At 41.4% G+C, this 26,295-nt stretch overlaps 1 protein-coding gene across 2 annotated transcripts; it reads right to left on the bottom strand.

The window, feature by feature from the left end:
* On the bottom strand, positions 1 to 24,419 carry LOC137496387 (uncharacterized). 2 transcript variants are annotated; one of them, XM_087265449.1, is made up of 8 exons: positions 24,119 to 24,419; positions 20,323 to 21,391; positions 17,633 to 17,767; positions 14,469 to 14,643; positions 8,306 to 8,404; positions 7,304 to 7,395; positions 6,335 to 6,475; positions 1 to 3,083 (listed from the first exon to the last, which is right to left on the bottom strand). In XM_087265449.1, the coding sequence occupies exons 1-8, from the start codon at positions 24,283 to 24,285 to the stop codon at positions 2,943 to 2,945; spliced, it is 2,019 nt and encodes a 672-aa protein (XP_087121575.1). In that variant the 5' UTR covers positions 24,286 to 24,419; the 3' UTR covers positions 1 to 2,942. The 2 variants fall into 2 exon arrangements, 1 of the variants encoding a protein (XP_087121575.1); XR_015498439.1 differs by having other exon boundaries at positions 2,961 to 3,083; positions 7,321 to 7,395.
* Between the last annotated feature and the right edge of the window lie 1,876 nt (positions 24,420 to 26,295).

Below are 26,295 nucleotides of genomic sequence, written 5' to 3'. Positions count from 1 at the left end.
TGATGGTTTAACAATATATTTTTAATTGACTGTCATCAAAAACAAATAAATAAATATAAACGTGATCAAGAACACCAAATAGCATCAAACAATATACAGAGGAAAATGTTGACCAGATAACAGGGTTACAAATAAACTCAAATTTAGAAGAAAAAAAAAACACACACACAAACATGTGAAAGAAATATGAACAGCCATTTATGTGTGGTGAAATGATAGAAAATATTGTTCTCGCTGTCAAAATGAAATATATAAATATTAGGATGAATTGTTACACATAAACATCTTGTTGGGATGCTATGGGAGCAACAATACTCACTATGCCATTAAAGTATACAACATACTCAATACTGGAGAGCCCTCCACATCACATATATCTTGCAGGAAAGCCCCTCATATGACAGCTTTTAAAATAGACACAATCCTAGTAGAAAGTGCCCTGGCAAATCTGCTCAAATGCTTCATACAGTGCGTCCGGAAAGTATTTACAGCGCTTCACTTTTTCCCCCTTTTTTTGTTACAGCCTTATTCCAAAATGTATTAAATTCATTGAGTTCCTCAAAAATCTACACACAATACCCCATAATGACAATGTGAAAAAATATTATTTAAATTGTTGCAAATTTCCACTGATCATTCGTGAGATGTTGCAGCAGCTTAAATGGAGTTCACCTGTGGAAAATTCAGTTGATTGGACATGATTTGAAAAGGCATACACCTGTCTATAAAAGGTCCCAGGGTTAACAGTGCATGTCAAAGCACAAACCAAGCATGAAGACAAAGGAATTGTCTGTAGACCTTATATGTAGACCTTATTACACAGGATTGTCTCAAGGCACAAGACTGGGGAAGCTTACAAAAAAACAAATTTGCTGCTCTGAAAGTTCCAATGAGCACAGGGGCCTCCATCATCCATAAGTGGAAGATGTTTGGAACCACCAGGACTCTTTCCTAGAGCTGGCCGGCCATCTAAGCTGAGTGATCGGGGGAGAAGGGCCTTAGTCAGGGAGGTGATCAATAACCTGATGGTCATTTCATCTGTGGAGAGAGAAGAATCTTACAGAAGGACAACCATCTATGCAGCATTCCACCAATCAGGCCTGTATGGTCGAGTGGCCAGACGGAAGCCACTCTCCACCTGGAATTTGCCAAAAGACATCTGAAGGACTCTCTGACCATGAGAAACAAAATTTTCTGATCTGATGAGACTAAAATCGAACTCTTTGGAGTGAATGCCAGGCGTTACGTTTGGAGAAAACCAGGCACCGCTCATCACCAGGCTAATACCATCTCTACAGTGAAGCATGGTGGTGGCAGCATTATGCTGTGGGGATGTTTTTCAGCAGCAGGAACTGGAAGACTGGTCAGGATAGAGGGAAAGATGAACGCAACAATGTACAGAGACATCCTGAATGAAAACCTGCTTCAGAGTGGGAGACAGGGGCGACGGTTCATCTTTCAGCAGGACAATGACCCAAAGCACACCGCCAAAATATCAATGGAGTGGCTTCACAAAATCTCAGTAAATGTTCTTGAGTGGCCCAACCAGAACCCAGACCTAAATCCTAAAACTAAAACTCTTTTTTTCACATTGTCATTATGGGGTATTGTGTAGAATTTTAAGAAAAAAAAAATTATGTAATCCATTTTGGAATAAGGCTGTAACATAAAAAAACGTGGAAAAAGTGAAGCGCTACAGTATGAATACTTTCTGGATGTACTGAATGTGTGAGTGATAGTCTTGCCTGGGGTGCCCAAACTCTGTCCTGAAGGGTCGGTGTCCCAATAGTATCTGGATGCAGCCTTTATGATGCAAGCTGAGATTGCATCACTCAGTGATGCAATGCCAGACACAATGCTCTCAATGGAGTGAGTGATGTAACTGTGACGGGGAGGGTTGGTTGTGGGGTTAGGTAAGCGCATTAAAAAGCATTGAATGTAGCTCATACAGTGGCCTATTGCTGACTAATTTCATTGGCCGACGCTGCTATGACGATCGCGTCAGCCCCAACTTCAGACACACCCTCTGTCAAGCATTGATGCTGAAGCCCCGTGTAAATGGGGCGTAAGTTAAGAGCTGGGACGTGGGTTGGTTGTCGTGGACGAAAGTGAAGAGGGTTGGGGAGTCGCGAAGAGAAGAAAGTGAAAGTGAAAAGCAGACAGTAGAGGAGGGAGATCAGTAAAATGAGGTGCCGGATCAGATTTCAGAGATGCCGGATCCGGCACAAATTAAGCCCTGACTGTTACCGTACCGAAGTGTTCTTTAAATGGTTTGGCACGATAGTGGAAAAGCAGCTCAATGTCAACGTGCAATGAACAGTGGTGTTTAAAGGCTTGAGACGTGGAACACAGCCACCCTTGATTATTCTAGAGGTCATTATTAATATAACAACACTAATACTAAAACAGTTAAGGCGTTTTAGAATAATCAAAACAACATTTCAGATGTCTTACAGTGTGCTCAGCCTGCTGGTTAGTCCATTGGCACACATTTTTATCATCACATGATCTCTTTGAACAAAATCACATGACCTTTTTAATGCTCATACTGGAATTTGTTCGGTAAAAGGGTTTCCATCTCAGTTCATGTGCATCTTTTCTTATCGATTAAAGCGTTTTTCCTACTCAGTTATGCGCATACGTTTTTTTATGCGCATTATCAAAATTGATTTGCATCTTGGTGTTTCTATCAACTATTTTATTTAAACGCATGTCCAAAATGCGCATAAACATAGGTGGATGGAAACATAGCTTTAGTGAAGTGAAGGGTCGGTTATTTAATCAACATATCGCATGGTAGCAACTCAAATTCTTTAGGTACGATGACAAGGTACTTGTGAAAGTGGCCACTGAGTGTATATAAAGGCCCACAGAGCAGATTCACTCATCTTCACGCAAAAATGTAAAACACACTATGCAGACTACTTTAGTAAGTGTTCAGATCAGCTGTGAGACACTGCACCGGGAAGCAGAGAACTTTTATCGTTGTGTTGTTCTGGTGGGCGCTCCTCTGTCTCCTGCTCCCCCTGCAGCGCCCCTACCATCGATCCCAGCGTGCCAAAGCTACTTGCGCAGTTTTCCACCTGTACAGAAACACACAGTTTTATCTTGTGATACTGGACTAAAAAATTGGACTGAAATCTTGTAATGCAAGGGTATATATCCTAACCCATTGTTTCTCAACCACGTTCCTTGAAGACCACCAACACTGCATCCTTCGGATGTCTCCTTTGTCTGTCACACCCATTACAGGTTTTTTAGGCTGTACTCACACTAAGCACGGTTGTCTTGAACCGTGTCCAGGTGCGATTGTCCCCCCTACCCCTTGACCTGCACTCACATTGCAGTTTTTGCCTTCCTAGCTCAAGCACGCTTACATTATCGATGATGTGACTGTTCAGTTTAGAGGAGAAGCGCTCTCGCTCAGCACAGTGGAGATTGCTTTAGTTATATTGTTTTGTATTATTTTAGGTCTTTTAATATGCAGTGACATACAGTCAAATCTTTTGCTGAACAAATCCATCACTTTTGATTCTCATAAATGTCCATGAAAGTCATCGTGCTGCAGGTATTACGAGGTTTGCTGAAGGTGCAGCTGACGTAAAGCAAGGGGTTTGTATCTTTAAAAAACTATGACAGTTCATGTTCAATGGAAAATAAGACATTATTAAATCCATATGAAATAGTCCTTTAAAAGTGACGTCAGGTCTTCGCACTCAGTCATGCTTTGCACTCACAAAGCCCAACCGAACTGTGCTCTGGCACACCTCTTCCAACCGGGCCAGAGCTGGCCAACTGAACCTGAGCCAGAATCGGAGCACGCACACTTGTCAAACGAACTGGGAAATAGGACTCAAACATGCCTGGGCCCTTTACCCCTACCCCTCGTTTTGAGAGTTCACGTGAAGGGGTGTCCCAATTATCTATACACAGAAGTCAGGAGATTCACTAATTTGTATTTTTTTGTCATTATTATGAATAAAACAAATAAGCTCATGTTTTAATATATTCATAACAGCGTTCGTGTTTTAAAGTCATGCTTTAAAAAAAAAAAAACACCAAATACATTGCTATGTATAATCCATAATAATAACTCCTGTATAGTAGTCCTACAACATACTTTTACATCTGACACTAAATGACACTTGAATACCCTGTCAGAAAAGTCTAGGAATCAGGCATGTGCACAGGTAGATCTCAACCTGTGCAGAGCACAAGACCTTTTTTCTCTTGGAGAAAAAAAATGCCCCTCAAATTAATCAAAATGCCCCTTCACTTCTCAATCACCAATCCCCCATTAATTTAAAACAAATTCACAAGTTAAATATCATTGCAGGAGATTTTAAAAATATATACATGTGTAAATTTTGCATCTGTTTTTTTTTTGCAAGTTTTGTTGAGCCTAGGAAAGATTGGCAGTCAGCTCGGCTTTGACTTTGTCTTCTTCTGATTGAATGACAGGTTGTAACAGGCCTGGATTGGCTTATCGGGAGGACCGGGAGAATTCCCGGTGGGCCGGTTTTGGCCGCAAGGGCCGGTGTCCCTAGCTCCAGAATCTGTTGCTCTCAGCAGTCACACTTTTTAAATTAATTTATTTATTTACTTGACCACAATCTTCTTATTCATTATTTTAACAGCTCTGCTTTTTTATCTATTTTCTCGGGCATGATGCAGCCTGCAGGTTTTTGATGATATAGGTCAAATGAGTCGCATCTTAATCAGCTGTTGTGGCTCGGTGGGTCACAGACCCGGGTTTGATCCTCATCTGAGTATTTTATTTTTTTCATTTTTATTGTTAAGACATATAATACTGTTACTGTTGTTGCACATTTGAAGTTCTAAAGCAGCTGTTTTCTCAAAAAAAGACGTGATAGTGTCATTAGAAACTGAATTGGAAATGACCTTATTTTAATATAGGCAGTCGTGAACTGAGGTGGGCCGGTCTGAGGCTTGAAACTCCAGGGCTGAAAAGGAGTCCCACTCCGGCCCTGGGTTGTAATGCTGCTGCCATTTTCTTAAAAAGATACAGTGGAAGTAAAGGACTGAACATGAAAACTGTAAAGCCTAATTTAACCTAATGCGTGGAGTTGTGGACGTATGGCAGAAGCAAATACAAGCATCAGATGTGTGTCTAAAATAATTAATATATTTATTCCATTTTTCTTTTCCCCCCTTTTAAATATCGATCATTTGATGCACTTTGCACCATTCTCTGTATTATGCTGCCTGACTGCCTGTCTGGGTTTCAACTACGTCCGCTAAATGTTGTCATGGGGGCGGGTACTTTCACTTTTCACTCCTCACCTCTGCTCGTGTTCAAACCAAACTAAGATCAGCGCGGTTTAAACTAAGATCGGTGGGGTTTTTCACATGGCGGGTTTTTTACGTCCTTCATACATTTTGAGAGATCGTGTTTATCGACTTGATGAGGGAATATGTCTTAATAATAATAATAATAATAATTCCTTACATTTATATAGTGCTTTTCTGGGCACTCAAAGCGCTTTACACACAATGGGGGGATCTCCTCATCCACCACCAGTGTGCAGCATCCACCTGGATGACGCGACAGCTGCCATTTTGCGCCAGACCGCACACCACACACCAGCTGATTGGTGGAGAGGAGACAGCAAAGAAGCCAATTGGAATATGGGGATGGTTAGGAGACCATAATGGACAAAGGCCAGTGGGCAGATTTGGCCAGGATGCCGGGGTTAAGCCCCTACTCTTTTCGAAGGACATCCTGGGATTTTTAACGACCACAGAGAGTCAGGACCTTGGTTTAACGTCTCATCCGAAAGTCTTGACAGTCCACACAGACGTGACTTAAGGCGTGAAGTCATGTAGGATTTTACTTGTTGCATTAGTCTGAATGTAAATCCCCTCGTCAGGCACTGCTGGAGCAGCTTGAGAAAGTGGACCACAGCACGTTTGATGCAAAGGTTTTAACAAAAGAAAAATGCACAACTGAAGACACTTAAATGCTTGTATTAGTTGTATTTGCACCAGCTCTGAGATGCTCATCCACAACGTCATGCATTGGGTTAAATTAGGCTGTCCAATCTCTGTGTTCAGTCCGTCACTACCATGAATGAAACCCAGACAGGCAGTCAGGCAGCGTAATACAGAGAGTGAACCAAATCACATTGGTGCAATTATAATGTATCTAATTTTTTTTTTTTTAAATGCTATACCTCGATTTAATATAAAATTAAATCCTCTTAAAACGTAAATTTGAATTAATCGAAAAAATCAACCAGCCCTACTTTCGCCATGTATTTGATCAGAAATATAAATGAAACAATAAGTAGTGTATGTTTCAAAAACAACTTACATTCTCTATAGACACGTTGCTTCCAACAGGGGCTTTTTTCTTTCTTGAGATATTAGGGTTCCAGTGGCACACCAAACTGTCATTCTGAACGCTGTAGTTTTTGTGACCAATCAACCAGTAGGTGTCCATTTTTCCTTTTCCCTGAAAAATCAAATCGATTGTTACAATTCCAGAATCTGTGATTTCAGCAGTTAAACCAAAACTTGTCTTAAACATTTCTGCAGTATGCATTCTCCAACACAGGCTCACTGTGAAAACGTACCCTGTATACATTTCTGGAGAGCGTGAATTATGTAGCCAGAGCTACGCATGGCTGCATTTCGAATTTAAAAAGAACGCTACAGGGCGGTATGACGCCACCAATGGCTTCTATTTCTTTTCGCGCTATACCAGCTGGCCATTTGCTTCTGTGTTGATGGTTTTTCCGCTGGTAACAGATTGCTCAGTAGCTCGCCGTGTACAGTATGTCAGCGGATTTGAGATGCAGAGAGGAGTTGATTGTGATGACGGGGTTCAAGTTAAAAAAAAGAATAGTTCCAGAAAGCAGCTAAAACAAAAACAAAAGGCAAAAAAGAAAATAAACAAGTAGATAACAGGGTGAGAATGTGGTAAGATCTAAAAACGGGGTAAAAATCAGGCGGCCGTAAGTGCTTTTGTTTTTCTGGATTGCTTTTGAAAAACACTGTCGTTTGGGTTTAGGGAAGGGGTGATTGGGTCACATGGTGCTTTTGAAAAACACTGTCGGTTAGGTTTAGGGAAGGGAGTATCGGTGGGTCAATTGGTCAGTCTGGTGGATTTACGCAAGAACAGCAGGCGCAAATGGCACGCAAGAGAAATTTAAGATCTGAAAAAGCGTACACAGCGGCCTCTGGTGGCAAAAAAAAAGTACCTCCTGGGATGTATTTCAGGATCTCCAGAAATGTATATAGGGTGTATGTATCAATAATGAGCCTGGGTTGGCATTCTCACCTTTACTTCAACCTCACCCCTCAGCTGCAGTTCATATGCATTGTCCTTCATGAGTGCCAGATATGTAGCAGAGCTTGCGTGAATCTTCTGCGCTGAAGACCAGATCAAACAAATATTTAGGTTCTGATTCATGGAAAATGACCAAAGATGGGAGGAAAACAAACACATTTGATGTGTCTGAAAAAAAACAAAAACTGTCCGAATTCATCCTGTTAACCAGGATCCTTCATTCTAAACATTTTATTTATGCTTCACATATCCTTCACTTCTCGTGGTTTCTACTTTACTTCACAACGGTTAGAAAAGTATCTTTATTCTATGTAGTATGAATGGAATTCAGACGTACTACTACCAGTGTTGGGTAAAATACATCAAAAAGTAATTAATTACTAATTACATAATTAGGATTGTATTTAAATTTATAAATTCATTCATTTTCCTATGGCTTAGTCCATGGTTTATCTTGGGGTCTCCACAGTGGAATGAATTATCACCTACTCTGGCTTATGTTTTATGCAGTGGATGCTGTTCCGGCCACAACCCAACACCATGTATTTAAATCACATTTTTAATTCCAGTGTTTAAAAAGTATCTCAGGTACTCGATAAGTTATTTAATTACTTGACTAAACACTAAAAAATGCAAGGTATAAATGCACTACATATAAATCTCAATGCCGCATAGACAATATAAATTAAACTCTTAAATAGAGCCAAAACAGGACATTTTAGCTTTATTATAAAATGTAACAATTTAAGAATAACAATGACACATGCATACCATATATTGACATACATTTCTGACTAAACAAGTACATTATAAGTAACTGTAATTAAATGACCTGAAAATGTAAAGAAATATGTCTTGCTTTACCTACTTTAACAACATGGTGGATGTAGTATGCAGTGTTGGGTGCAATTAGTTACAAAGTAACTAGTTACTGTAATTAGATTACTTTTTCGCAGAAAACGCTGCACATGCTAACTAGGTAGATAAACATACGCAAGCTGGTAGATTCCATTCGGGAAGCTGTGTTGACTGTGTCTCCAAACAAACAATACCGAGGCATCTTGTATCCAACAACACCAGCAACACAAGGACCTTAAATGGTATGAGACATAAAAGACATCATCCATTATTAATAATGCATAAAGTATAAAAATAACTATACAATTTTCATGGACAGTTGAAGTCAGAATTATTAGCCCCCCTTTTAATTTTCCTCAGTTTCTGTTTAAAGGAGAGCAGATTTTTTCAACTCATTTCTAATCATAATTGTTTTACTAGCTCATTTCTAATAACTGATTTATTTTATCTTTGTCATGATGACAGAAAATAATATTTGACTAGATATTTTTCAAGACACTTCTATACAGCTTAAAGTGACATTTAAAGGCTTAACTAGTTTAATTAGGTTAACTAGGCAGGTTAGGGTAATTAGGCAAGTTATTGTATTGCGATGGTTTGTTGTGCAGACTATCGAAAAAAAATTGCTTAAGGGGCTAATAATTTTGTCCTTAAAATGGTGTTTAAAAAATTTAAAACTGCTTTTATTCTAGTCAAAATAAAACAAATAAGACTTTCTCCAGAAGAAAAAATATTATCAGACATACTGTGAAAATTTCCTTGCTCTGTTAAACATCATTTGGGAAATAAAGAGAGAAAAAATTTAAAAGAGGCTAATAATTCTGACTTCAACTATATATATATATATATATTGTAACGAGCAATTATATGCCACGTCGCCCTGGTCGCAAATTTCACCCAGCTGGACCTTCATCAAGCCAGGATCGGACACAGCTGGAGCTCATCAAGCGGAGAGACATATAAGCCCAACCTACGCCAGGAGAAGATGAGCTTCATTCCTTCTATGACTCCCTGTGCTAATGCTTGTCTCTCTGTCTCTCCTTAGCGGACTCCAGCTCGTGACGATCCTGCACCCGACTACTCACCGTCCTTCACCTACTTCCCGGAGCACCAGAGCACCTCACCCTAAAGAAGAGCACCTTTTACAACACATTCACTTTGTAAATAAAGCACCCTCCGGGTACTTGTCTGTAAACTCATCCTGTTGTGCCGCTGTTTTCCCTCTGCCTCGCTACAACTGGTGGAGAATGCGCGCTTTTTCAGAGGGAAAAAAATTCAGCACTTACCAGTAAGAAGAAGTAACCACTGAATTTTCTCTGTTTTTCTTCTGTTTACAGACAGGCATCCGCTCTCTCTCTCACTCACGCTCTCTTACTCGGCTGTCATCCCCTCCTGAGTCATGTCGATCGAAGAGGTAGTACGCCATCTAGCGGAAATCTCAAGAAGACAACAAGTGATAACTGAACAACTCACCGCCAGACAAGACCGTATGGAACAACAGCTCCGCCAAGCGGCCGGTTCCAGCCAGTTCTCTGAGGTGAGCGCTCATAGATTTATCACAAAACTCAGCGACCTGGACGATATTGATGCTTACCTGCACACCTTTGAGGTAATAGCAGAAAGAGAGAGATGGCCGAAGGAAAGTTGGGCGAGGATGTTAGCGCCATTCCTGACTGGAGAAGCTCAAAGAGCTTACTTCGCATTAGAGACACCGAAAAATGACGACTATAAAGCATTGAAAAAGGAGATACTCGCCAGAATGGGACTCTCCAATATAAGCGCAGCACAACAATTTTCTCAGTGGTCATATGATGACAAACAGCCGGTTCGGACCCAAGCAGCCAACTTATCCAGATTGGGAAGATTATGGTTACTGGGAGGAGATCCAACCGCAGTCCAGGTCGCTGAGAAAGTAGTCATTGAAAAGATGATGAGGGCGCTACCCAGACGGCTCCGCACACTTACCAGCATGAGGAACCCCGACTCGCTGGCCGCTTTGGTGGAGGCGGTGGAGCTGGCGGAAGCTCACGTGGCCCGGGAGACTGGGGAGAGAGCGGCTCTGCCACCCCGGAGGGTAAATGCGCCATGGCGACCGGTGGAGGGCACAGAACGACCAGGCAGCAGACCGGCGGTCCCCAGCCCAGTCGACGAGCCGATGCCCACAGAGCCAACAACACTCTCGGCCCCGGCCTGGACGGCAGGGTGCGTGGTACATCGCAACATCCCTCCCGAAGCTCCCACCCGTAAAGTATGCATAGACGGGAAAATACAGACGGCCACATTGGATACAGGAAGTGCAATAACACTGGTCCACCCAAACACATTAAAATACCATCAAGAAGGGAAAGGTCGAATCCCGATTACATGCATACACGGTGATACCCGCCACGTACCCGCCCAAAGAGTCACCATAGCGACGAAGTCGGGAAGCTGGCGCATCGAAGTAGGAGTGGTCCCAGATCTTCCAATACCCCTCCTTCTGGGCAGAGACTGGCCGGGGTTCGATGATCTCCTCACCCACCATCAGGCTCGATCGGCTCGGGCAAAGAAGAACAGCAAGGGACGGGCTCAACGGGACCGCCAAACAGCGCTGATGGCCACCGAGAGCGACAGAGGGGGTGAGTCATCATCGGCTAACCTGTACTATGATCTTTTTCAACAGATTACCGCAGGTGGCGATTTCGGGAGAGCACAACGTGAAGACGAAACGTTGAAGCACTGCTGGCCACAAGTCCGGATCATAGACGGTAACGAACGGTTTCCCAGCCCTCACCCCCTCCCACATTTTATTGTTCAAAATGGTCTGCTGTACTGTGTCGCAGAGAGGCGGGGGGAAACGAAGACGCTATTGGTCGTCCCAAGGACCAAAAGGGAGACTGTTCTGGAACTGGCACATACTCACCCGATGGCAGGACATCTAGGAGCAGCCAACACGATCAAGAGGATCAGAGATCGTTTCCATTGGCCCGGGTTGGATGGAGAAGTTAAGAGGTATTGTCAGGCATGCGACATCTGCCAAAGAACGTCTCCCCAACGACCACCCCCCAGCCCTCTGATACCATTACCCATCATTGAGGTGCCCTTCAACCGCATTGGCATGGACTTGATAGGGCCTTTGCCGAAGTCGGCCCGGGGACATGAACACATCCTTGTCATCCTCGACTACGCCACCAGATATCCAGAAGCGATACCTCTGAGAAAAGCCACGTCATCGGCAATCGCTAAAGAGCTGTTTTTATTGTGCAGCCGAGTAGGAATACCAGCAGAGATACTGACCGACCAGGGCACCCCATTCATGTCCCGGTTGATGGCAGACCTCTGCCGCCTCCTAAAGGTAAAGCAAATAAAAACCTCTGTTTATCATCCGCAGACTGATGGCTTGGTGGAGCGCTTTAACAAGACGCTGAAGCAGATGCTCCGCAGGGTGGTGGCAGAGGATGGGCGCGACTGGGACCTCATGATCCCGTACGTGCTTTTCGGGATCAGAGAAGTTCCCCAAGGATCTACAGGTTTTACACCTTTTGAATTGCTGTTCGGCCGTCAACCACGAGGGCTATTGGACGTGGCTCGTCAAGCTTGGGAGCAAGAGCCAGCCCCACAACGGTCAGTGATTGAGCACGTACGGGACATGAGAGGACGTATAGAGAAAGTCATGCCCATTGTCAAGCAACATCTGACCGAAGCCCAGCGCGCCCAACAGCGATTATATAACCGGCCCGCCCAACCCAGAGAGTTCCAACCAGGGGACAAAGTAATGATCCTGATACCTACCACCACCTCGAAGTTCTTGGCCTCTTGGAAGGGGCCATATACAGTGGTAGAAAGGGTAGGGCCGGTAAACTATCGAGTCCGTCAGCCGGGACGAAGAAGAGAAGAACAACTTTACCACATCAATTTGATGAAGAAATGGGTTGCAGCTCCAGGTCATCTAGTTGCCTTCTCAGAAGAAACTTCTCCCGTTGTCCATATAGGTGAGCAACTCTCACCGAATCAGAAGGCGGAGCTGCAAGCCTTGGTCGGTCAGTTCAGGGATGTGTTCTCAGAAAAACCGGGCCGAACCACCATCATCCAGCACGACATCATCACCCCACCTGGCACCATCGTCCGGCAGAGGCCTTATCGAGTACCAGAAGCTCGCCGGCTGGCTATCAACGATGAGATCCAAAAGATGAGGAAATTGGGAATCATCGAACCATCTCGTAGCCCGTGGTCCAGCCCCATAGTGATGGTCCCCAAACCCGACGGCACCCTCCGCTTCTGCAATGACTTCAGGAAGCTGAACGAAATTTCCAAATTCGACGGGTACCCCATGCCTCGGGTGGACGAGCTGCTGGATCGGCTGGGTGGAGCCCGATTCATATCCACGATCGACCTCACCAAAGGCTACTGGCAACTACCACTAAGTGAAAGCGCCAAGGAGAAAACCGCCTTCTCCACTCCCGGTGGGCACTGGCAATACCGGGTTCTTCCCTTCGGGCTCCACGGGGCTCCAGCAACATTCCAGCGTATGATGGACATCCTGCTGAGACCCCACCAGCCGTATGCAGCAGCATACCTCGACGATCTAATCGTCCACTCCGAGTCATGGGAAGAACATCTATCCCGGTTGCGGAGGGTGCTCCTTGATCTTCGTAGGGCTGGGCTCACAGCTAATCCCAAGAAATGCCACCTGGGTCTAGCAGAAGCAAAATACCTCGGTTTCCACATCGGTAGAGGTCTCATACAGCCACAACAGAACAAGATCAGAGCACTACAAGAAACTCCACAACCCACCACAAAGACCCAGGTACGTGCATTTCTGGGGTTAGCGGGCTACTATAGATGTTTCATTCCCAATTTCTCATCCATAGCCAGCCCGTTGACAGACCTGACCAGAAAGGGGCAGCCAGAGAAGATACAATGGAACAGGGAAGCAGATGGCGCGTTCCAAGCCCTGAAGACGGCACTAACATCTTCTCCGGTACTGCACGCACCTGACTTCGGCTGCCCCTTCATCCTACAAACAGACGCTTCCGACTCGGGCCTGGGCGCGGTCCTCTCCCAGGTCCACGGCGATGAAGAACACCCCATCATGTACGTGAGTCGGAAGCTTACCCCTGCAGAGACCCGGTACGCCACGGTAGAGAAAGAGGCCCTGGCGATCAAGTGGGCAATCCTGGAGCTCAGGTATTACTTACTTGGCAGAAGATTCACCCTGGTGACCGACCACGCTCCACTACAATGGATGTCAACAGCGAAAAATAACAACGCTCGAGTCACCAGATGGTTCCTGTCGCTCCAGGATTACAACTTCACTGTTCAACATCGAGCCGGGGCCTCCCACGGAAACGCCGACGGGCTCTCAAGGCTATGGTCAGGATGGGCAGGTCTGTCAAAACATTCTACCCCCCCTCTAAATACTCTACTTTTCCTCCGCAGAACACCCAGGACCAGGACGACGCTAAGGGGGGGGGAATGTAACGAGCAATTATATGCCACGTCGCCCTGGTCGCAAATTTCACCCAGCTGGACCTTCATCAAGCCAGGATCGGACACAGCTGGAGCTCATCAAGCGGAGAGACATATAAGCCCAACCTACGCCAGGAGAAGATGAGCTTCATTCCTTCTATGACTCCCTGTGCTAATGCTTGTCTCTCTGTCTCTCCTTAGCGGACTCCAGCTCGTGACGATCCTGCACCCGACTACTCACCGTCCTTCACCTACTTCCCGGAGCACCAGAGCACCTCACCCTAAAGAAGAGCACCTTTTACAACACATTCACTTTGTAAATAAAGCACCCTCCGGGGACTTATCTGTAAACTCATCCTGTTGTGCCGCTGTTTTCCCTCTGCCTCGCTACAATATATATATATATATATATATATATATATATATATATATATATATATATATATATATATAGAAGGCCCCTACTGGCCCATATCTATCAGCTGATAACCACTGAAAATGCCCATTTAATCAAGTAATAACATTCAAAGCGAGTGCAAATTAGCCATTAAATCAAATAGTTACGAATTGCCATGAAATCATGTTGGATTGACACAAAATGAGAACAATTTTGGGAGAACATTTTGGACCTTTTCTTTGTTATTGCAAACCAGCATTGATAAACTTTTGGCAAGATTATTAGAAAGCTGCATTACAACTGTAGCTGATGAATCATTGACAAGAAAGATCAAGAATAAATATTACATACAAATGTAATAATTTAGTATTATGCACTAATTCATGCACATGTACTATTATTATTTCTAAACCTGTAATCAGCAATGTTTGTGTAAAGTCATGATTCACAGACCAGTGTGTATTCCGGCGCGGAGCTGAAGGCGTTTGGTTGGCATATGGGGTATCGGCACCTGTCTGACCGCAGCCACCAGATCCAGGGACATTTTAGCTATCTCATCTGCATGCCTGTCTCCATTTCTCTCTGGCAATCCACTGACCACCATGTATGCGTCTCCTATAGTCTCTACCTGTTTCATACACACAGAGTTAAAAGGATAGTTCACACCCAAAACGTAATATTCCATCATCATTTACTCACCCTTCACTTGTTACAAACATGTTTGAGTTTCCATCTTTTGTTGAACACAATAAGTTATTCTGATGTCAGCTGGAAACCAATGATTTTGATAGTTTTTGTTTACCCTACTATGGAGGTTTCTTGAAAATTTCGGGGGTAAAAAGAAACTCAATATGGTTTGGAACTAGAGGGTGAGGGAATAATAGTGATAGAATACATTTTTGGGTGAACTATTCCTGTAAAAATTAATGATGTAATGTGATGGAAGTAAAGCAGAGGTGTGCAGTGGTGCTCTGAAATGAAAAGTTGTAGTTGATTAAATCTAACAAAATGGTTTTGTGATGCATCATTTATACTACAATTTTAAACTTGATAGACAAACATTGATGTTGGCTTCCCTACTAAAAAAACAGCTTAAACCAGCCTAGGCTGGTTGGCTGGTTTTAGCTGGTCGACCAGACTGGTTTTAGAGGGGTTTTGGCCATTTCCAGGCTGGTTTCCAGCCATTTCCAGCCTGGTATTAGCTGGTCAGGCTGGGAGATGACCAGCTAAAACCTGCTTGACCAGCCTAGCCAGGCTGGGAGCCCAGCCAAAACCAGCTATGTCCAGCTTTAACCAGGCTGGTCAAGCTGGTTTTAGCTGGATTTAATTGGTCATTTTCCAGCCTTACCAGATAAGACCAGGCTGGAAATGGCTGGAAACCAAAACCCCTCTAAAACCAGCCTGGTCGACCAGCTAAAACCAGCCAACCAGCCTAGGCTGGTTTAAGCTGGATTTTTCAGCAGGGTTGAGAATTATAGTTTCAAAGTAGCTTTAAAAGCTTGAGGTTTAAACAGTTTAAAGAGTTTAAAAGATAGTAGTTTCAGTGGTTTCTAAGCAGTTGTTCTGGTGTTCAGACTGGTTATTTGCATGATTAGCATGTTAGCTAGCTACATGATTATCATGCTGTTAGCATGTTTCCAACATGATTATCATGTCACTAGCATGTTGATAGCATAATCTTAGCAACATCAGCATGTTACATATTTAAAGCATGTTTATTTTGTCATGGCCATGTTGCTAGCAGACATCCCAAGCCTCCCAGATGTGCATAAAGACTCCCGCAAATGACTGATAATCTCCATCGCGCCATCATTAATCATCAATCATGTTAACAAAATGTTACTAACATGCTAATTATGCTAACAACATGTTAGACTTTATCTTGGTTAAAGTGTTAATCGCATGTTGCTAGCATGAACAGCATGTTATTAGCATTCTTTTTTGATAATTAGCATGCCATTAGCATGTTGGTAGCATGATTAGCATGTTACTAAAATAACAAAATTTGTCTGTTACTAGCATGATTACCAAATCACTAGCATGCTGATAGCATGATCTTAGCATGATCAGCATTTTGTTAGCATGAGTACAGCAAGTTTATTGTGTCACTGGCATGTTGCTAGCATGATTAACATGATACTAACATGTTGTTAGCATGATTCTAGCATGATTCTACTGTTAATGACATATAGAATGGTTAGTATGTTACTACAAACTATTGTTAACATTGGGACTAGCACAGGGATGGGCAGACTCAGTCCTTGAGGGCCAATGTCCTGCAGAGTTTAGCTCCAAACCATAATCAACACCTGTCTATAGGTTTTTAGTGATTTTGAAGCCACTGATTAACATGTTCAGGTGTTTGATTAGTGTTGGAGCAAAACTCTACAGGACACAAGTTTGCCCATCCCTGAACTCCCTGCTGAAAAATCCAGCTTAAACCAGCCTAGGCTGGTTGGCTGGTTTAAGCTGGTTGACCAGCCGGGTCATTTTCCAGCCTGACCAGCTAAGACCAGGCTGGATATGGCTGGAAACCAGCCTGGAAGTGGCCAAAACCCCTCTAAAACCAGCCTGGTCGACCAGCTAAAACCAGCCAACCAGCCTAGGCTGGTTTAAGCTGGATTTTTCAGCAGGGCTAGCATGAGTAACATATTGTTAGCATAATTAGCATGTCAGTAACATTTTGTTAACATGATTGGCATGTTACTACTTTGTTGCTATCAAAATTAGCCCCTTACTAACATGTTACTAGCATAATTACCATATAACTAGGATGTTGATAGCACGATTTTAGCATGATCAACGTTTTTATTGTGTGACGGGCATTTGCTAGCATGATTAGCATGTTGCTAACAAAATTAGTCTATTACTAACATGTTACTAGCATTATTACCATATCAATAGCATGTTGACAGCATAATTTTAGCACAATCAACATGTTGTAAGCATGTTTAGACCATGTGTCACAGGCATGCTGCTAGCATGATTAATGTGTTACTAGCATGTTGTTAGCATGATTCTAACATGATTATGGTATTACTAGCGTAGATAGAATGATTAGACCGAGAAACTCGGTCCTCGAGGGCTGGTGTCCTGCACAGTTTAGCTCCATACATATTGCAGTAAGCAAGATGTAAGTAAGATTCTATCATGGTCCAAGTGTTAATGGAATGTTGCTAGCATTAATAGCATGTTATTAGCAATCTTTTTGGATATTTGGCATGTCATTAACATTGCTAGCATGATTAGCATGTTACTACCATGTCGTTAACATGATAAGCCTGTTACCAACATGTTACTAGCATAACTGCGTTTGGGTGGTCTCTCCTCACCACCACCAGTTGCAGCATCCAATGTGACAGTGATAAAGCCTATTCGGTGGATGGGGATGATTGGGAGGCCATTATGGGTAGGGCCCAATGGAGGGAATTTGGCCAGGACATCAGGGCTACACCCCTACTCTTAACGAGAAGTGCCATGGAATGTTTAATCACCACAGAGAGTCAGGACCTCAATCTAATGTCTCATCCGAACCAATTACATAAACCCTACATGCTTTCATATGCTCTATCAATAGAAATTGTAATAGTTAATTTCAGAATATGCTGATATGATACCTTGTACACATCATAGGAGTCAATGCGTGTGTCGAAGCACATGTAGAGGTTATTCAGCATCTCAACAACTTGTAATGGAGTGCAGGAGGCCGATATAGCAGTAAAACCCACAATGTCAGAGAAGAAAATTGTCACCTGGAAGAGAATAATTGTATTAGTTGTGTACAAAAACAAACAATCAACCCAAGAAAAATAAGAATAACCACATTGCTTTATTTAATGAAGAAGAGAGTTGATTGTACACTGAAAAAAATTATTCATTGTTCATTCATTCATTCATTCATTCATTTTCTTTTCGGATTAGTCCCTTTATTAATCTGGGGTCACCACAGCGGAATGAACCGCCAACGTATCCAGCATATGTTTTACGCAGCGGATGCCCTTCCAGCTGCAACCCATCACTGGGAAACACCCACACACTCTCATTCACTCACATACACTACGGACAATCTAGTTTACCCATTTCACAAATAGCGCATGTCTTTGGACTTGTGGGGGACACCGGAGCACCTGGAGTAAACCCACGCAAACACAGGGAGAACATGCAAACTCCACACAGAAACGCCAACTGACCCAGCCAAACCAGTGACCTTCTTGCTGTAAGGCGACAACACCACCTACTGCGCCACCCCGTTGCCTAAAATTATTATTTGGATTTACAATTTTTTTCAACCTAAGCTCATTCTGAAAACGTAGCCCTGCGGACGCCCTGGAGACTGCGATTTACGTGGCCGGAGGTATGTGAGGCCGCATTTTATTTTTTTAAGCGAATGCTACGGGGTGGTGTGACACCGCTCCTTTTCGCGCTCACCAGCTGACAGCTTGAATCCGTGTGGAGGGCTTTCCCGCCACAAAAAGTTTGTCCGGTTAGCTAGTCGTGTACGTCGGTGGAGCCGAGAGCTGGAGGGGAGCCAGCCGCTACGACTGGGTTCGAGTCCAGGGAAGAGCGGTTCCAGAAATCAGGTAAGACAAAAATGGAATCTAAAAAATAAAGTGAACAAGTTCATGACAGGGCGAGAACGTGGTGAAATCTGCAAACGTAGTAAAAATCAGACGAGGGCTTTTCTTTTTCTGGATGGCTTTTGTAAATTGTTGCTTGGGTTTAGGGAAGGACGAGGAGAAGGAGGAGGGTGGGTCGACCAGTTGGCCGGTCGCCCAGTCAATTATTCGGTCATTCAGTCAGTCAAACAGACGATCTCTCGACAGCGGCCCCCAGCAGCTTTACGCGAGAATAGCGCAGGCACAAACGGCACTTGCAAGAGGTTTCCGAGAGGTGAAAAAGCGCGCACAGCAGCCTCTTGAGGATTCGCGAAAACAAAAACTGCACAAATACGTACCTCCCAGGACGTATTTCCCGGTCTTCAGAAACGTCTGCAAGGCTACGTTTCCGGAATGAGCCTGGGTTGGTTGGTGAGTGTTGCAAACAATTTATATGGGCTGAATTTAAACAAACAAATTAAGTTTAACAGCATTAAATTTAAGTAGTTTGTTTAAATTCAGCCCAAAAAATTTGTTTGCAATGTAGGGCCGGTTCTGGGATTGTTTGACTGAGGTGGCAAATCAGACAAAAGAGCAAATATTATCGGAATTGATACAAAAGACCCCTTGTGAAAGCTTGACGTATAAAATTGACATTTTTAAATTTTTATTTAAATAATTACAATATCAAGCCAAATGTATTAGTTAAAAAAGTTCAATAAAAATAACAATAAACTTCTAATAAATAGAACATGCTAACATGAATTGTGCTTATTCACTTACGCATTTATTGTGTTCCAATATAAAACTTGTACTCATCCTGCTATGTCACGCTACAGTATATCAGTTTCCCGACCCAATTCCAAGAGGCACGCCAACAGTACATATTTTGTTGGTCTCCCTTATCTGACCCATTCATTTCAGGTTTTGGAGTCTCTTCTAATGTTCTGTTGAGTTGTTTCAGGTGTGTTTGATTAGGAAAAGGATGAAAATAGGTTTGGAAACACTGCACTATATACCAGTTCTTCTTCTTATTCAAAAAAAGGATTTGCTTTAAGTGCTCTAAATCGAAGGGGACGGGCTTCAGGTGCACGCATTGCCCATACAGACGTGTGTCATTTACCCGACTCCCTCATGAGCTGTTTTATCTCCTGATGAATATGGAATACCATAATTACAGGCAATTACTACAACAAAAAGAACAAACAGAAGGGGAGCATGTGCGCTTTCCTGACACTACCGTCTTGCCAACATCCCTGATGAATATGCTTGTCTTTTTGTAGACTTGAAATGGATTTGGTAAAGGGGCTCCAATGAAACTATGATTTCTAGAAATGTACAATAGACTCGAAAAAAGTTTGTTCAAACTACTACCGGGTTTCCCCGGGTGCTCCCCTACAGTCCAAAAACATGTAGTATAGGTGAATTGGATTAGCTAAATTGGCAGTAGTGTGTGTAATTGAGAGAGTGCATGGGTGTTTTCCAGTACGGGATTACGGCTAGAAGAGCATCCGCTGCATAAAACATTTGCCAGAATAGTTGGTTGTTCATAACGCTGTGGTGATCCCTGATAAATAAGGCACTAAGCCAAAGGAAAACAACTGAATGGTTAAGTAAACCTAAGGAATTGAGAATTAGAGAACTAGAAGAATTCCACTCTAAAGAATTGAGTAGAACCCATCATTTCTTCACAGCATATACAAATAAAGTACCTTCTCGTAACTCTCAGCCTCAAAGTGTTTGTTTTGGCGAAGCTGCTTGGCCACCGATTTGGGCAACATCTGATGAAGGAGATCTTCGGCGAGACGCCGTTCTCTCTTCAGGTCTTCGGTTTTCTCCCTGAGGCTCTGAGCGTAGTCTTGGATCCATTCGGTCATTTGTTTGAAGGAGAGCAGAACTATGGGGTAAATGAGACAGGCAATGGTGAGCAGGCAGACCTTCAGGCTGATGCTAGACGAAATGTCTCTGGATTTCAGTTTCAGACTCCATCCAGCTCTGAAATGAACACATCTTTGCACGTTCATCAAGGCCAAATCTGTAGATCCTTCTGAAGACGTGCTAGTAGTGTACAGAAGATCCTTAACGTTCGTGAGGTTTAAATCAACGTCGATGTTTTCCATCCAGCATTGATGGAGGTTTTCAGACATGTCTTTTAAGACTGTTAGGAGTGCAGTCACTTGCCATATTTCATCCTGATTCTCCACCTTCTTGAGGTAATTCAATTCCTGAGCTGTCAGGAGCAGCTTCAGAGCAAGAACATCAGTCCAGGTTGGGTTGTGTTGGAGAAGACTGACGTCAATGTCCTTGACGCCCCATGTGTTTAATATCTTCCCAATTGCTAGAGTAAAAACTGTGGTGTCATTAGCATCCGCAAAGTTGCCTCTCCATGTAGCGTTGAGCATCTCAGAGAGATTAGATTGAAGATGATCGCAGAACTCTTGTAATTCAATGTCACACGGCTGCCCCAAACTGTCCAGGTCAGTACTAGTGCAACACTGGTTAGCTGTGAGCATTATCAAGGAGTTTGTTTCTTGCTTATTTTTATCTACAGTTGATGAACTGAGCTTTCTTAATGTCTGGAGCTCTGCAATGAGGGCGAGTGTGACGTTTGTGCTGCAGGACGTCAGCTTTTCAAGCGAAGCTTCGGTGGCTTGCCATTGAGCCAACGATGAGTTGAAGTCCATGGCCACGGCTGACAGAAGAGCCAGCAGAGAAATCACACACGCGATCAGAATTCTCCGAACAGTACGGTTACGATTGTCACAACTGAGTAAAGACAGCCTGCGAAAAGAGCAGAAAACAACTCTCATATCGTGAATCATGAAGTGTTTAAGTGAGTTAAGCATTTTCTTTTGAGCCAACTACAGGTAGAAGACCCTTAACAGTTGATTACATTCAAAATTGTAGTTGACATTTACATCTATATATTATTACAGTTTTTCTCAGTCGCTTTAGTGCGTTTCTCACAACACCAGTGCATTTCTGCACAACAGTTAATGCATTTCTCAAAACAATTAGTGCAAACTGCAAAACCTAGCTGATAACCTGCAAAAGTGCGTCACATGCTCAAAATGGAGAGTTCATTCCTCAAAAGCAAGTATTGATGTCAGTCAAAGTGTCAGTATCATCAAAATGAAAAGTCCTGACACCATTGTTTATGAACAAGATAGTGAAATGGCTTTGTCATGTTTTCATCATGACAGTTTACTCTGGACATTTTTTCAATGCAAAAAAGTCAGATGTTGGTGACACTTGCTGAAAACACTCAAGATAACACTATATACTCTTTGCAGAGCCATTTGAAAACTACAGTAAAGTGAGACATCGCTGCATTTAGTGAGGTATCTGAGTACAAGACACTGAATATGTATGTTTCACATTTTTACTGCATTTGCTCTTTACAATCCTAATTTATTCACAGCATTGTGCAAAAGAATAAACACACCCTTATCTACAACAAACATAAACTCCCTTTGGGTTGAACTGTGCACAACTGTAACCAATATTGCAGTACATATCGGAACTGAACCTGCAACATACACAGGTCTGTAAATCATTCATCAAATTGTTCAATTTTAAAGACATTTTCAGGAAAATAAAGTTAAAAAAATGTTTTTTATAAAGTTTGCTTGACCGATTTTGACATCAAGTTCAGCATTTTTGTATGTAATGACTCGAGTAATGAAATGAGGACTATTAGTTTTATATGGGATGACTATTCAGCATTCACAAGTTTAGTTCATTTTGACTGACATGACATAAGCAAATGATAATGTTATAAATAGCAGAGAGTTGTATGAAAGCAGTTGATGCATGTCCGAAAGCATTTGCAATTTGTTAAAAAGGAATGAGAAACTGCTACTAGGATGTGCACAAATGACTAATTGTTTTAAGAAATGCATTAACTGTTGTGCAAATGTAAATAGTGTTGTGAGAAATGCACCAAAGCGACTGAGAAAAACTGTAAGATATTGGCTGTTTATTAGTACTTACTGTAAAAATCCCTAACCCTACGTAATATTTGAACCTAACCCTGGTTTTAATAACGATTTAGGTTACTACTAAGTTTTTATTGAAATAAAAGTCATAGTTAATGGTTTGTTACAGTTTTTCTCTGTCGCTTTGGTGCATTTCTCACAACACTATTTACATTTGCACAACAGTTAATGCATTTCTCAAAACAATTAGTCATTTGTGCACATCCTAGTAGCAGTTTCTCATTCCTTCCAACAAATTGCAAATGCTTTCGGACATACATCAATTGCTTTCAGACAACTCTCTGCTATTTATAACATTATCATTTGCTTATGTCATGTCAGTCAAAATGAACTAAACTTGTAAATGCTGAATAGTCATTCCATATAAAACTAATAGTCCTCGTTTCATTACTTGAGTCATTGCAGACAAAAATGTTGAACTAGTTGTCAAAATCTATCAAGCAAAATTTACAAAATGTTTTAAATCTTTTTTTCCCCCCGAAAATGTCTTCTAAAATGAACAATTTCACGACTGATTTACAGACCTGTGTGTGTTGTAGGTCCAGTTCCAATATGTGCTGCAATATTGTTTACAGTTGTGCACAGCTCTACCTAAAGGGAGTGTATGTTTGTTGTAAATAAGGGTGTATTTATTCTTCTGCACAATGCTGTTAATAAATTATAATTGCAGAGAGCAAATGTGAAACATTCATATTCAGTGCCTTGTACTTGGATAGCTCACTAAATGCAGTGATGTCTAACTTTACTGTAGTTTGTGCAAATATATATAGCGCTGTCTTGAGCATTTTCAGGAAGTGTCACCAAAATCAGACTTTATTTGCATCGGAAAAACAGAGTAAACTGTTATAATGAAAACATGACAAAGCCATTTGACAATCTTGTTCATAAACAATGGTGGCAGAAATTTTCATCTTGATGATACTGACACTTTCATTGACATGAATACTTGCTTTTGAAGAATGAGCTATCTATTTTGAGCAAGTGACACGCTTTTGCAGGTTATCAGCTAGGTTTCGCAGTTTGTACTAATTGTTTTGAGAAATACATTAGCTGTTGTGCAAATATAAATAGTGTTGTGAGAAATGCACCAAAGCCACTGAGAAAAACTGTAATAGTAAGAAGTGTACCTTAAAATAATGTGCGACTACACACACACACACACACACATACAAATCTTAGGTCCGCTGATTAATAATCACATGTACTTCATTAAACCGAATATTTCTTAAAAAAAATATAACTTAAAAAATAACATCTTGATTATCGAATAATTTTAAGACAATTTCATTAATTCCCTGTACTGGGTTTCGGTTAGAAGTGCATCCGATGCTTAAAACATATGCTGGAATAGTTGCCGGTTCATTCCGTTGTGGCGACGCCTGATAAATAAGAGACTAAGCCGAAGGAAAACAGGAGTATTATCATACCTGTTATTTGTTATAGGCTAAATCAGACTTGCATCAACAGTAGATGTAAGCTATTGTTTGAGAATAAATATAGACAGTGTCACCTGCAAACATCACATTCTGCTTCGGGCTCCTCTTTGTTTTGTGCGGAGATCTTCTTTCGTGCTTTATGTCTCCTGCTGTTGAATTTGGTTAAAGTGCCTTTCAGAGAGGCCGATGACAGAGTCCCAGACGCGAAACAATCCTTTTTCGTGTACTCCAGTGATGACATGAGATTATCCGAGTATTTCACACCGACTTTCCTGAACGAAAATCCAAATCGAAACAATTATATCATATTTGTCCGTGTTGTTTACCTCACAGTAAGCTCATCGTGTGTGTGTGTGTGTGTGTGTGTGTGTGTGTGTGTGTGTGTGTGTGTGTGTGTGTGTGTGTGTGCTCCTCTTTGATGTGCAGTTTGATGCAATACGTGACGTAGATTTAATTGCAGGGTTAAAATGAAATGGTCAGTGTTAATGTACAAAGAAACGATTAAAACTTTTTTTTTTCTATCAGACGTTTACATTCTAGGACTGTATAGTCTAATCATAGAGAATTATTCCTTTATTCGTCCTTGATGCTCACTTTTGTTTTCTTTTCAATATTATTTACTATTCGTAGAAACAATTCTAAACTGTGTATAAAGTAAATGCCAATTCATAATCTGTATAGATAGATAGATAGATAGATAGATAGGTAGATAGATAGATAGATAGATAGATAGATAGATAGATAGATAGATAGATAGATAGATAGATAGATAGATAGATAGATAGATAGATAGATAGATAGATAGATAGATAGATAGATAGATAGATAGATAGATATAGAATGCCTAAACATTTAAATTTAATTATATAAATTGCATTTTTCGACACTGGTCTTTGTGTTAATAAAACCGTGACAATAGCCTATTACACTTTGTTTAACAGTTCACGGAATTTGTTTAACGGTAAGTTTTGGTTGTTAATGTTACATCTGCGAAATAATTTGCAAAAACCAAATGGCCCACATTTTAAAATATAGCCTAGCTAAATTTTAATTGAACAAAGCATATATTTTAATGAACTGAACTCCTTTTTTGCTCTATTAGAAAAATATCACGTCTATGCAGGCAAAGATATTTGCTAATAACTATTAAAAAAGATAAAATAACCGTGTATTACAACCGAAATAATTAAGATAAAATCATTTTAAACTAAACAACCACATAAAATTAATTACTATAAAATATAAATTATAAATAAATAAATAAATAAATAAATAAATAAATAAATAAATAAATAAATAAATAAATAAATAAATAAATAAATAAATAAATAAAATCCACGAGGAATAAATCTATGGCTAGATATAGGCTAGTTTTTTTCTCTGGGATACTGAACCAGTTTTTATTTAAAATAAGTTATTTAGAGAGGCACAATTAAAGATTTGTGCTGAGAAAACAACAACAACAACAACACCAACACCACCACCAACAACAACATACACATGTGTTAACACAAGCAACAAACCATTTAAAACCATGAAAATCTAAACTATTAGGTGTAAATAGTAAAGCGCCATGGGGCGACGCGGTGGCTCAGTTAGCACTGTCGCCTCCCCATGTTGGCATGGGTTTCCCCCACAGTCCAAAGACATGCGCTATAGGTGAATTGAACGGACAAAATCAGAGCTAAAGTCTTTAGCACACCGGCCCTCTAGGACCGAGGTGGACACCCCCTGCCGAAGAAATTAATGAATGAATGAGTAAAGCGCCAGCTTGTGCAGAAAAGCAGCATTTCCTGGTGTTTCTTTTTTCTATGAACGATTCTGTTCAGACTGATATAATTAATACCATGATTTTTTAGACTCCAGATATTAATTTGAAAGAAATTGCTATAGCTGAAAATAATACAAATAAACAACACACTACTAAACAGCAAATTTTTACATTAATAATAGGCCTATATCGTGTATTAAAATAAAAATAAAAGTTTAGTAAAATTATCCAAGCATGGACTGAATATAATGTTTTGAACAGCTTAATTTCTTTTCAATTCAATAAAAATGTATTATATTGTACAATTATATTAGATGCAGTTATTGAACCCTTGCCTTAATGCAATAATATTATATTTAAGTATATCTGAAATCAAACATTCATAAAAACTGCAGTTACATTGAATGCTTTACATTTCTTTAGACATTAAACGCACATTGGGATGTTTACAAAGGTTATTATCAAATCTTTTCAAATGAA

Source organism: Danio rerio, chromosome 8, assembly GCF_052040795.2.
Source record: "Danio rerio strain M-AB ecotype USA chromosome 8, GRCz13ab, whole genome shotgun sequence".
NCBI classification, from domain to species: Eukaryota; Metazoa; Chordata; class Actinopteri; order Cypriniformes; family Danionidae; genus Danio; species Danio rerio.
Note: the sequence above shows the minus strand (reverse complement) of the source record. Positions and strands in the feature narration are given on the sequence as shown.